A 13,043-nucleotide genomic window follows, 5' to 3' on the forward strand; every position below is an offset into this window, starting at 1 on the left:
AGCAATCTCTCTCTCTCTTTCTATTTCTCTTTCTCTGTTTCTTTCTTTCTCAAGTTAAAAACACAGAATGAAAAGCAGTAAAAAAATCCACACCCAGACACATCAGATATAACTAAAAACCAAAAATATAGATTATATACATAATCTCCCAAGAAATGACAATTAAATTGTCGGCATTCATTAGCAATAATAGATTCTCACAGACGGGAAAATAACATCTTCAGAATGTTGAATTAAAATCATCATCATCTTGTATTCTACATCCATATAAACAATCAATGAAGAAGGAGAGAAAGAAAAGCTATTCTTAAATATCCATTAAATAAAAATCTTAACTGCTCATAGAACATTATCAAAAGAACTACCAAAAGACATACTTTTGAACCCAAAAGAAAGGAGATAATGATAAACAAAATGAAAGGTACAAAAACTGTTACTATATATTGATGTATCCAACTATTGAAAAAAATATATATATATACACACACACATATTAATTTCACTTGTTTAAAAGGTAGAATTAAAATTCTAGGCAAAATTCACATGAAAAGGAGGCATTTCAGTGGGTAACATGGTAAGTCATGTCTGGAAAGAGTACAGAGATAGTGAATAAATTTATGCTCCCATAGAAATGTGTGTAAATTTATTTACATAAATTTGACTTTTTAAATTAAGGACAGCCCTATAGGAATATAAAGACTTCAAATTAACAGAATAAAATATGGACTAAACTTGATATTAAATATGTGTAAAATAATTTGCTAAAATTATAATTTCAAGTAGGTTTGCATTTTAACCTCCTTTATAAATCATGACAAAGAACAAACTATTATAGGCATGTCTTGTTTTATTGAACTTTACTGAACTTTGCAGATACTGCATTTTCTAAAAACAGAAGGTCTGTGGCAACCTTGCATCAAGTAAGGCTATTGTGCCATTTTTCCAAAAGTGTGTGCTCATTTTCTGTCTCCGTATCAGATTTTGGTAATTTTGGTAATTCTAGCAATATTTCAAACTTTTACATCCTTACTACATGTAATGCAGATCTTATATCATAGGTAGCCATAACAGATATTATCAATGATTTTTTATGTTACTTTTGTATGACTGGTGATTTTCAGTGTCCCTACCCTTTTTTGGGGGTGTACCATAAACCATACTCACATAATTCAGAAAACTTAAGAAATAAATATGGTGTGTTTCAGCTGCTCCACTCACTAGCCATTCTCCCTTCTCCCTCTGTCTCCTTGGGTCTCTGAGACACAACAATATTGAAATTAAGCCAATAACCCTACAATGAACTCTAAATGGTCAAGTGAAAAGAAGAGATACACTTCTCTTACTTAAGATCAAAAGCTAGAAATGATTAAACTTAGTAAGGAAGGCCTTGAAAGCTGAGATAAGTGAAAACTAAGCTTCTTGCACCAGAGTTAGCCAAGTTGTGATTGCAAATAACAAGTTATTCAAGGAATAAAAAGTGCTACTCCAGCGAACACATGAATAACAAAACAAAGCAGCCTTATTGTTGATAAGGAGTTTCAGTGATCTGGACAGAAGGTCAAAGCAGTCATAACATTCCCTTAAGCCACAGCCTAATCCAGAATAAGACCCTAAATCTCTTTAATTCCATGAAGGCTGAGGGGAGGAAGCTGCAAAGTAAAAATTGGAAGCCAACAGTGGTTGGTTCACAAGGTTTAAGGACAAAAGCCATCTTTATAAGATAATGCAAGGTAAAGCAGCAAGTGCTGATGATGTAGAAACTGCAGTGAGTTATCCAGAAGACCTAGCTAAAATCTTTGATGAAGGTGGCCACACTTAGGGTTTCAATGTAGATGTAACAATCCTATAGTGGAAGAAGATGCCATCTATTACTTTTGTAACTAGAAAGGGGAAGTCACTGCCTGGCATCAAAGCTTCAAAGTATAGCCTGGATCTCCTGTTAGGACCTAATGCAGCTTGTGAGTTTAAGTGGAAGTCAAAGCCCATTTATATTCTGAAAATCCTAAATCCAGTAAGAGTTATGGTAAATCTACTCTGTCCATGCTCTATAAATGGAACAACAAAGTTTGATGACAGTACATCTGTCCACAGCATGGTTTATGGAGAATTTTAAGCCTGCTGTTGAGACTTACTGCTCAGAAAGTAAGATTGCTTTCAAAATAGTACTGATCACTGATGAGGCACCTGGTCACCCAAAAGCTCTGATGGAGATACACAGGAAGAGTAATGTTGTTTTCACATCTGCTAGCACAACATCCATTCTGCAGTCCATCAATTATAGGGAAATGTCAACTTTCAAGTCTTATGACTTAAGAAATATATTTTCTAAGGCTACAGCTGCCATAGTGATTCCTCCAATGGATCCAGGCAAAGTAAACTGAAAATACTCTGCAAAGAACTCAACACTGTAGACACCATTAAGAACATCCACGAATCATGGGAGGAGGTAAAACAAAATCAACAATCACAGGAGTTTGGAAGAAATTAATACCTACCCTCAAGGATGACGTTGAGGGGTACAAGACTTCAATGCAGAAAATAACTGCAGATGTTGTGGATATAGCAAGAGAAAAAGCAGAAGCAGAGACAAGATACAAATGAATTGCTGCAATGTCATGATAAAACTTGAAAACATCAGGAGTTGCCCTTCATGGACGAGCAAAGAAAGAGGTTCCTTGAGACAGAATCTATTCCCAGTAAAGACACTGTGCACATTGCTGAAATGACAGCAAAATGTTTATAATGTTATTTCAACTTAGTTGACAAAGCAGCAGCAGGGTTTGAGAGGACTGACTCCAATTTTGAAAGTTCTACTCTGGGTAAAATGATATTAAGCATCTAGCATGCTACAGAGCCATCTTTCATGAAAGAGTCAACTGATGTGGCTAACTTCAATGTTGTGTTATCTTAAGAAATTGCCACAGGTACCAAAACCTTCAGCAACTGCCACCCTAATCTGTCAGCAACCATCAATATCGAGGCAAGATTCTCCACCAGCAAAATGATTGACTTGCTGAAGGCTCAGATGATCGTTAGCAATTTTTTAGCAATACGGTGTTTTTAAATTAAGCACGTACATTGTTTTTAGATACAATGCTATTGTAAACCTAATAGACAATAATACAGTGTAGATATAACTTTTATATTCACTGGAAAGTCAAAATATTCATGTGACTTGCATTACTGCGATAATTGCTTTATTGCTGTGGTCTGGAACTGAACCTGAAATATGTCTGAGGTATGCCTGTAATTATTCAACTTTACCCTTTCTTGCTTGGAAATAATACCTTCTATTTTTAGACCTCAGACTTCTTGATTTTTTATTCTTCTCAAGATAGATGAAAGTCTGGAATTGCTTCATGAAAAAGCTGCTTTGTTTGGAATTGAAGGTTATAATATAAGAGTTTATATTTAGTGTGTGAGAACCTTTAGAAAGTGAAAATACTACCTGGGCCAATAAATCTGCCTTTTTTTTTTCTGATCCCAATCTTACCTTTCAGCTTTTCATCATATCCTCAAACCCCCTTATTTAATGCCAGCAAATCCTGGTATCTCAAATTTCTTTATGCTCTCTGCTTGCACAGTCATCTCTGATAACATGATTAGATAGAAGATCATAAACACACAGCATAAATGTTTCTGAACTGCAGCAGAGGACTATGCCATGAAGCCTTAATAACAACACTCTTCAAGAGATCAAATCAATACAATGTCACAAAAGGCCCCGTATATCCCATTCACCTCTGTGAACAAGAATGCGATGGTCCAAGAATTGCCACCATCCTTTTCTTCTGAATTTTAATGCACTACTAGAAAAAAAAATTTAAAGCATATTTCTAGGCAGAAGAAAGGTTTTTAATTATGCCTGGTGTTTCACAATTTTCATTTCCAGAGACAAATATTATTTTGTTAAGTTATACTGAGTGATACCTATAGGCGTAAAGAAGGCATTATTGCTATATATATATTCTCAGCAGGTCTAAAATTTTAAACACAAACTAATATCTCTAAGCACAAGTACCACTACCTTAATGAGATTTATCCTAAATTAATGTTTAAGAGGAGCTTATTAGGAATTCATGCCACTTTAGAACTCACATAACTAAACAAAAATTGCATTCAATTTTGCACGTTGTTTCCAATTATTTCTTCCACAGTGCTAAAATAGTCTTAGACATATAAACTGAAAGACCATTTGATGTAAATTAGCATAACACTTTGCAAATCAATGTTATTTTTAAATTCAAAACCTTAGAAAAGTCTTACATTAAGTAGAATAAATTAAAACAATGTTAAATCTCTAATATCAACATGCCCAATATGACAGTCTTAATTATGAACCTATGAAATAAAATTAAAACAGTTATGAAATATCAGTTGAGATTTGAAAGAAGACTAAAATACTACTTATGATGTATAATAAAGCAACCCAAATTATTTGTGTTTGCTTTTAAATTTTAGCAAACATGTTAATATAATCTTTCTATCTATTTAAGCCTGGTTCATACAGCAAGAGTAAGAGGCTACCACTCTCTTTTGTGCTTCTAGAATTTGGATATAGGTATGCCTTAATAATATTATGCAAAAAAGAATAAAAAACTCAAACATTCTGTAGTATAACTTTTAGGATAAAATATCATAACAAGTTATTAAAATGCAAATAAATATACATCATTCATTAGATATGGAGTATGACTAGATACAGATTTATTCTATTTTAAATCAGCTTATTGTGCCTTAGTTGCATAGCTGACCAAGAGTTCTCAAATTCATTCAAGCAAATTATGAAAATCCCTAAAGCCTCACTGTAATTTTTCCTGTTTATCATCTCTAAAAGCAAAGTTCCAGATGAAATCATATCTATATATCTTTTCATCATCCTCAGCAGCATGAATTTCAAAAGTGATGCTTAAATCCTGCTCCAACAGTGTCCACATTGGACTCCTGAAGAGAACTAGAAGGCAGAGCAGGCCTAATTAATAATGAGAAACTTAGGGCTCCTGTGCTTTGGGTCTGGCAGGCAGGAAACTAATAAGTATCAAAGTGAGGGCATGGATATCTGGAATGAGGAAATGAAAGAGTGAGAAAGAATGGGGGCACCAGGAGCAGTGGCTCACGCCTGTAATCCCAGCACTTTGGGAGGCCAAGGCAGGCGGATCAGGAGGTCAGGAGATTGAGACCATCCTGACCAACAAATCTCAGTTACTCGGGAGGCTGAGGCACAAGAATCGTTTAAACCCAGGAGGCAGAGGTTGCAGTGAGCCGAGATTGTGCCACTGTACTCCAGCCTGGCGAGACAGCAAGACTGACTTTAAAAAACAAACAAACAAACAAACAAACAAAAACACAAAGGAATGGGGGATAGGTGAAAGGGAAACACACAAAGGCCAGATTGAGACATATCTGGGCTTTGTTCTCAATCTACCATTAGTTACTACTGTGTGGCCCCAGGAAATTAAATTCTATTCTTAGTAATTTAGTGTCCTGATTCATAAAATGATGGATAAAAATATTTTCTAAGACCTTCCAGACCTAAAATACAACAACTCTCCCTCAAGAAAATTTACCTATTTCACAGAAATGAGAAGAAACATAGCACTCCACAGGAGCACCAACAGGCTGCACTTTTAACTCCTCAGTGCTTTGTGACCATTCACATCACGTGATTTTTAAATACGCTTCTTTTATGTGACAGCCCTAGTGAAACAGATACACGAATAATCAGCACAAATTGTAGCACAGAGGAGGGTGATATTAACTTTGTGAAGACCCAGGGGCATGATGACATTTGTGTTAGGTCTTGAAGAATAAATACAATTTCATCACAGAAAAAGAAGAAAAGGGTGCAGAAGCAGCTAGGTAAAATATGAAAAAAGGTAAGAGACACAAAAACACACGGATTGTTCAAAAGCTATAAAGAACAGAATAGTGGACAGAATTTGCTGAGGTTGCAAAAGAACAGGACAAGGTCAAAATGTACAATTCCTTGAATGCTAAGGTGAGTAACCCCTTCTAGTTGATATATCAGAAAGAAAAAAAAACTAGAATAATTTCCTGAAATAAAACATACTAAAATTGTTACCAGGATTTAGACAGTATACAACGTTACCTCAAACATAACAGATGAAGCATTATACATGAGTGAAGCCATCCTAGACGTGCAGCTCTGTTAAACCTCCAAATAACTGCAGTTGCATGAGTGACCTCAGCTAAGACAGGAAAAGAATGACCCAGTGAACCAAATCTGGATTTCCAGATTGTAGAAACTATAAGCAAATAATTTGTACAAGATATGGGCGTTGCCATAACAAAAAGTTAAAACCTGTGATATTTGCTTTGGGATTGAACAGATGGTAGAGGCTGAAGAATAGCATGGAGACTGTGAGTAGAGGCTGGAAGATCAGTAAGGAAATTGTTAATACAGATACTAAAAGGTCAACACATGTTATGTGATGAGCAATTGGCAATAATCCTGCCTGTGATAGATTGGAAGAGAGAAAAAGCACTTCATAATGTTGTTGATCAAATTAAAGAGGTTTCCAGACTACTGTTGAAACTAGCAACTAGCACATGGGCCATTCTTATAAAAAGAGTGGATGACTAAGAGTGCAGGGGCAAGATACTAGTAAGAAAGCCAAAAGACACAGGGAACCAATCACAAGGAGCAGAACTGGGCTCTAATCAGAAAACATTCTCTGCCCCTGTAGTCAGGGACCTTGAAAACACCAGTTACACTTCACAATCACAATAGACCAGTGACTGTTGTGTTCCCTGCCTTTTGGAACGGGAGACTATTTTCCAATTATCCTGCCCCCGTTCCACGTGTGTTGCGTGTGTAGGGAACAATAACTTACTTTTAGGTTCTTAGCTCTGCAGATCAACAGGGATTTTAGCAATGAAACTTCATTTGAATCTGGAACTGATTTCAACATGCTATTTTGGACTTCAACATGATGTCCTAACGGGATGAACCTTTGGGAGGGTGTGGGGTTTTGTGCATGCCGAAGGGACATTAATCAGGAGAATCCAGAGAGTAGACTGTAAAATAACATATTGTCATGGTGGCAGTCCCCTATAAATACACTTTCAGGTATTCAGTCTTGTGCTGTCTCCTCAGACACTCGTTTTACAGATGGTTATGTGAATAAACTCCCTCTGAAGCCAGCAACTACACTCCGGGAAAGCTTGGGACAGATACTAAATGAGGAGAGGCCACGTAGAGAAAGGCCCTGGAAGATGAGGGGCTATCTTGGACATTCCAACTCAAGTCAAAGCTCCCAGTGGAACTCAGCTACATGTGTGATGGCTGTTTATTGCACATTAAGCAGAACTACCTAGCTGAGCCCTGAAAAATAATAAATCATTGTGGTTTTAAGCCAATACATTTTGGGCTGTTTTGTCTCATAGCAATGGATAACAGAAACGTATGCCTTATTTATATTTATCTCTACCACTTAAGAAAGTGATTAAGAAATAATAAATGTTCAAAAACATCAATAGTTTGGGGCTGGAAGCAGTGGCTCACCCCTGCAATCACAGCACTTTGGGAGGCCAAGGCAGGAGAATCGCTCGAGCCTAGGAGTTCAAGGTTGCAATGAGCTATGGTCGCACCATTGCACTCCAGCCTGGGTGACAGAATAAGGCCCTGTTTCTAAAAAAAAAAAAAAAAAAATAGTGCAGATTAATTAATTGTTTTCACAGAATAGATGAGAAGAAAAATAATGATACACTCATTTTTTCTTTTCCTATTATATATGTGGTCACATTTCTACTAATACTACATTTTTCTCATATAAGTTTGAATTAGTTCGACCTTTTGATTACATGTAATTCAGAGATTTTTTTGTGAGATAAGTTATGAATAGATGGCAATAAAAGCAATGATAAAATTCTCATCAGAGGAAAGAAAGGGGCAACATGCAACATCAAGAACATGTAAAAGTAAGTACTCTAAAATGAACACTGGTGGTAGTGCACTATATATATCTTTAAAATAATGTAGTCTCCACATCCACTCTGACATTTCTTTTGTTTGTAAATAGTAATTCATTATATTTAACTAGAATCAGGCATGTTGCTTGTTTTTAATAGTTTTACATGTATTTTATTTTTAGGTGACTATAACCACTACTTTATAAATTTAAAAAAACACCTGATTTTGAGGTTTGTAAGCCATAGGTATAGAATTCAAACTTAATCCTTCCAATTTCTGCCATCCACTACAAGATGATGAACAATTGTTCTGTACTGACTCCCTCATGTTTCTGCAATCAGATAAAGGATAATACAGATAACAAGCCATAAATATACACAAGTAGAAGTTCTAGATAAACAGATGCTGCTTAATATTTGTCCAAAACTATCTTTATCAAATCACAGAAGAAATTTTAAGGCATATAAATAAGAATAAAATTTCACACCAAGCATATTAAGTAAAAAAATATGTAGACATCATGGTTGGTTACTTTAATTCTGTGGTAAATGCCGTAAAGGAATACAAATATTTAGTAATAGCAAATCACACAAATTCTTAGATTAAATAAGTCTTTGAATATTTAAAAAACTGTAAAACTGGATTATTTTTATCAATGGCTAATCACTACCTAATTTAAAATACGGTAAAACTGATGTGATTATTACATATATTGCATGCCTGTATCAAAAAAACGACATGGTTTCTCTGTGCAATACATTTTATCCTTAGATCTTATTGTCTTCTCCACTTAACTGGATAATTATCCATATGTATAAATTTTTCTTTAGTGCACTGATACGGTTTGACTCTGTGTCCCCATCCAAATCTCATCTTGAAATTCTGGGGGAGGGGCCTAGTGGGAAGTGATTGAATCATGGGGGTCGACTTCCTTTTTGCTGTTCTCGTGAGAGTGAGTTCTCATGAGATCTGGTTGTTTGAAAGTGTGTGGCATTTCCCCCTTTCTCTCTCTCTCTCTTCCTCTGCCAGGGTAATGCATGCATGCTTCCCCTTCGCCTTCTGTCATGATTGTAAGTTTCCTGAGGTGTTCCAGTAGTGCTTCCTGTTAAGCCTGCAGAACTGTGAGCCATTTAAACCTCTTTCCTTCAGAAATAACCAGTCTCAGAAAGTTCTTATAGCAGTGTAACAAACTAATACATGCACTTTCCAATGTAAAATATCTTTAGATCCTACCTCCAGGATCATTTATGGTTTAATTTTTCTCCGTTATAAATCCTTGTTATAAGTGAACACAATTTTGATAAACTATAATGATAATCTGTATTAATAAACTTGAATGAAACATAGTTTAATGACTAAAAGCATAGGAAAGCTGATTCATGCTTTGTAAAACATATACTATTGACTTCTCATGCAAATATTAATATTCTCCAGTTACAAAACATAATCATCACTGGCAGCTCTAGTGAAATTTTCAAGAGTCAAGAACCCAAGTGTTTTATAAACAGATAAAACCTTTAAAACTTCACATATATTATCTATAACTCTTACGTGCATACAGATTTGTTTTTCTTATTTATTCTCATCCTTTTTAATGAATGTGAATATAACATCAACAAAGAAATCAATAAATTCAAGCTGGTGCTATAGAAAATACCCTCTTAAGAAGTTTTCATTGAGAGGGAAATATCTCCAGTATATTACTATTTACCATGAAATAATTTTATTTGTATATCTGTGTTTTGATTATGAGTCCTAAATCTAAACAAAATCAAATGTATGCTCTTTATTGGGGGGCATATAAAAATTTTGAATGTATATACTTATTAGGTAAATAAGCCTTCATAAAATGAATTACATAAAAAGTGAAAAATGTTTCATCTTGAAAATAATAGTTACTTCATTGTTATAACAATGTGAAAGGAATAGTTCTAAACCTAACTAGCATTGTGTGATGTTAATATTTCCTGACAATTAGATGTTACACAAATACTGCTATTAAAATGAAAAGCTAATGTGTTATACGGTGGAAAATTCTATGTAATAATACCAAAAGATTAATTAAGCTCTGATCAGGTCAATATTCAACCACCAAACATCATACATAACACCCGTATAAACTAGCTTATACATTTTTGAAATAAAATATACATGAACTCCTTTTATTTAAATATAATTCTATTTAAATACAATTCAAGTATTATAATTCAATATGATAGAAATAATTATTGCTAACTGTCTTTAAATGTCATATTTCTATAAACCATAAAAATGTGAACACCAGGGAAATCACTATTTTGAATTGCTTCTTGTTGCTGTTGTTGATGCTGCTTTCCTTTATAAAAATTAGGTGGTTACAGCAATTCATATTGTTTAACTACTTTACTGAAAGCATTTTGGCACACTTTCATATACCTTTCCAGGAGAAAAATGATAGCAATTTTCTTACAGTTAATATGAATCAATTTCTTTCGCAATTTATTATCAGGTATACCACTCAAAAATGTATTATTTGAAATAAATGTATAACATTTACTTTTAATAAATCATCATTTTGAAAAGATCAGTGAGATGATGGATATATTAACTACTTTGATCAGTATACATTATATGTATCAAAACAGTACATACCCACGAATATGTACAATTACTATTTGTTAATTTAAAAAGTAAAACTTTTAAAAACTCATTTAAATTCAAGATAAATTATTTAAATGTTTGTTTCTTACCATGGCAAGAACCCTCAATTTCTTCATATCCTGTACTGCAGATGCACCTTCCAAGAGGAACCAGCCAATCTCCATCAGCTCCACAATATAGTTTAGGAGTGTCACGCTCTTCAGCACTCTTCACACAAGAACCCCGTACTTCAACCAAAGAGGAGGAATCAACCCTTGGAATGGTATCAGGAAACATGGCCAAGTTCCGAACAGTGAAGGGGCACTTCTTGTAGAAAACACGGACTGAAACCAGGGCAATGCATGCCCCAATGTCTTGAAAAGCCAGATAAAATCCTTTCCTTTCTATAGGCCCCACCTCACGAATTTCAGTGTTGAGTTTGAGGATGCGATCGCCCAAATCCATCTGGGTAAAACTCTCATCAGCAGCAATTGTGTCGATCTTTGTATACTGGTTTGGCTTGAATTTAATTCCGTGGGACTCATCGGATTCCATATAAAACAGATTAAATGTTTCCTTGCAAGTCCCCAAGACCCATGGGATGCTGTTACAATCCCTCAATGTGAATTTCATTTCCACGTAAATTTTCTGCGCTGCATCACGGGAGATCCAGTTTGTACGAAGCCAGTTGTTTTGGTTTGGTTCCATTACATTACATACCTGGTATGTGTGAATGGGTCTATTATGTTCATCCATTTCAGTGATGGCATCCCACTGCAAAAAGGGAAAAAAGTCATTGATTTTAAACTACAGTGATTACACAGAAATGATTACTTACAATTTTTTTTTTTGTTTTACCAAAATAAAAAAGAGTTAAAAGGATACAAATGAAGCTATTCAAAGCAACAATGGGACAGCATTTTAACCGTGAGCCTTTGGTTAAAAGAATGGGTTCTAGAATCAGCTGTCCTGTCTTGTCTTCTTACACATGAATTGCATGACAACTTTATTTAATATCTAGTTTCCTCAACTGTAAAGGAGCTGATAATAGTACCTGTTTCACAGGGTTGTTGTAAGGTATAAATTAGATAAATACAAGTACAGCACTTCAGACAGTTCCTGGCATATTATAAGAACATGAAATAGCATCCATTATCTTATCAAAACAACTAAATACATAAAAAATGCACTTTGGGTTTCCCATCTTTCCTCATATACAATTTGCCACAAATTGTGGTCTGTTTTCTTTGCCAATATTCAATTAAATATTTACATGACCATTTAAATAGAAAACAGACATAGATAAGGCCTTAGATTTATTCAATATTTATCAGGCACTCCCATACCCTGGACACTGGAAATACAGCAATTAACAAGCTGAACAAAAACTGTCTGCCTTTATAAAGCTTACTTTAGAAGGAAGAGAGACAATTAAAAAGTAGAAATGAGTAAAACTAAATAATACGGTAGAAAGTGCAATGGGGAAAAATGGGGCAAGGAGATTGAGGGTTATAATTTTAAGTGGGTGTCTAGAAAAGGCTTACTGAAGTAGTGACATTTAAGCATTGTCTTAGACATGAGACAGTGAAACTTGCAAAGAGGAAGCAGTAAATACAAATAACCTGAGGCAGGAGTGTGTAGGTATATTTGAGGAACAGCCTAAGTGGGCACTGAAAGCACATTAAGTACTAAGAACAGAGGGTCAGAGAGCAGCCAAACCAAAAGTCTTTATTAAGCATTTGAAGTCCTTTGGCTTTTACTCTGAGCTAGATCACTGGATTATTTTCACTTCTGTATGTTTATGTACAAGCAGTTTGTGACTTGATTGCATGGAAAGACTTTGTCTGTTTTTAAGAGATTTAATAAAAATATCTGAGTACCCTGAAAGCAGTTTCGATTATCAATATTTATTCATTTAACGTTGCATACTTCTATACTGTAAATTTAGATTATAACTCCATTTTATATGTATAGTTATAATTGATCATTTTCAATACATGAAAAACATTCAGGTAACCTTATAGCATGTTTGGGAGCACATGCTAGTCATCATAGTTTATCATTTCTATTTGAGTATACTGAAAATGACAAACGGTTTGCTATAGTGAACAAGGGTGAATAAGGGTTCTATTCGTTGATAACATACTTCAGTTATTTATAATAAGATTATTTAACACATTCTGTTTGCAGTTTCTCATTTTAACTGGCTATAGAGAGTTACTAAATCAAGGCCAGTTGAATTTCATTAGTATACTTTCTAACAGAATGCCTTCTTTCCTCTGTATATAGGACCATTATGACACAAAGTACTTTTAATTAACTACTGTGCATTTCTAGAATAATTTATATTATCCATCATGCAAACTTAAACACAATATTTATCCAAAAAATATTTTTGGCAAGTTCCTTGCTTGAAATCCAGAGGGCATTTTCCAGAGAAAACAAGAAGTTCCTTTCAACTGTATATTTAATTTTACAAAATACACATGTT

The 13,043-nt window shown here is 34.6% G+C and overlaps 1 protein-coding gene across 1 annotated transcript in view; it reads right to left on the reverse strand.

The window, feature by feature from the left end:
- Nucleotides 1-13,043, reverse strand: part of EPHA6 (EPH receptor A6) — a 927,196-nt gene that overhangs the window by 751,316 nt on the left and 162,837 nt on the right. The window contains exon 3 of the mRNA XM_015129296.3: nucleotides 10,663-11,326. Coding sequence (XP_014984782.2) covers nucleotides 10,663-11,326 — 664 coding nt within the window. The remainder of the gene's footprint in view (nucleotides 1-10,662; nucleotides 11,327-13,043) is intronic.

The sequence above is a fragment of the Macaca mulatta genome, chromosome 2 (assembly GCF_049350105.2).
Source record: "Macaca mulatta isolate MMU2019108-1 chromosome 2, T2T-MMU8v2.0, whole genome shotgun sequence".
Classification (NCBI taxonomy): Eukaryota; Metazoa; Chordata; class Mammalia; order Primates; family Cercopithecidae; genus Macaca; species Macaca mulatta.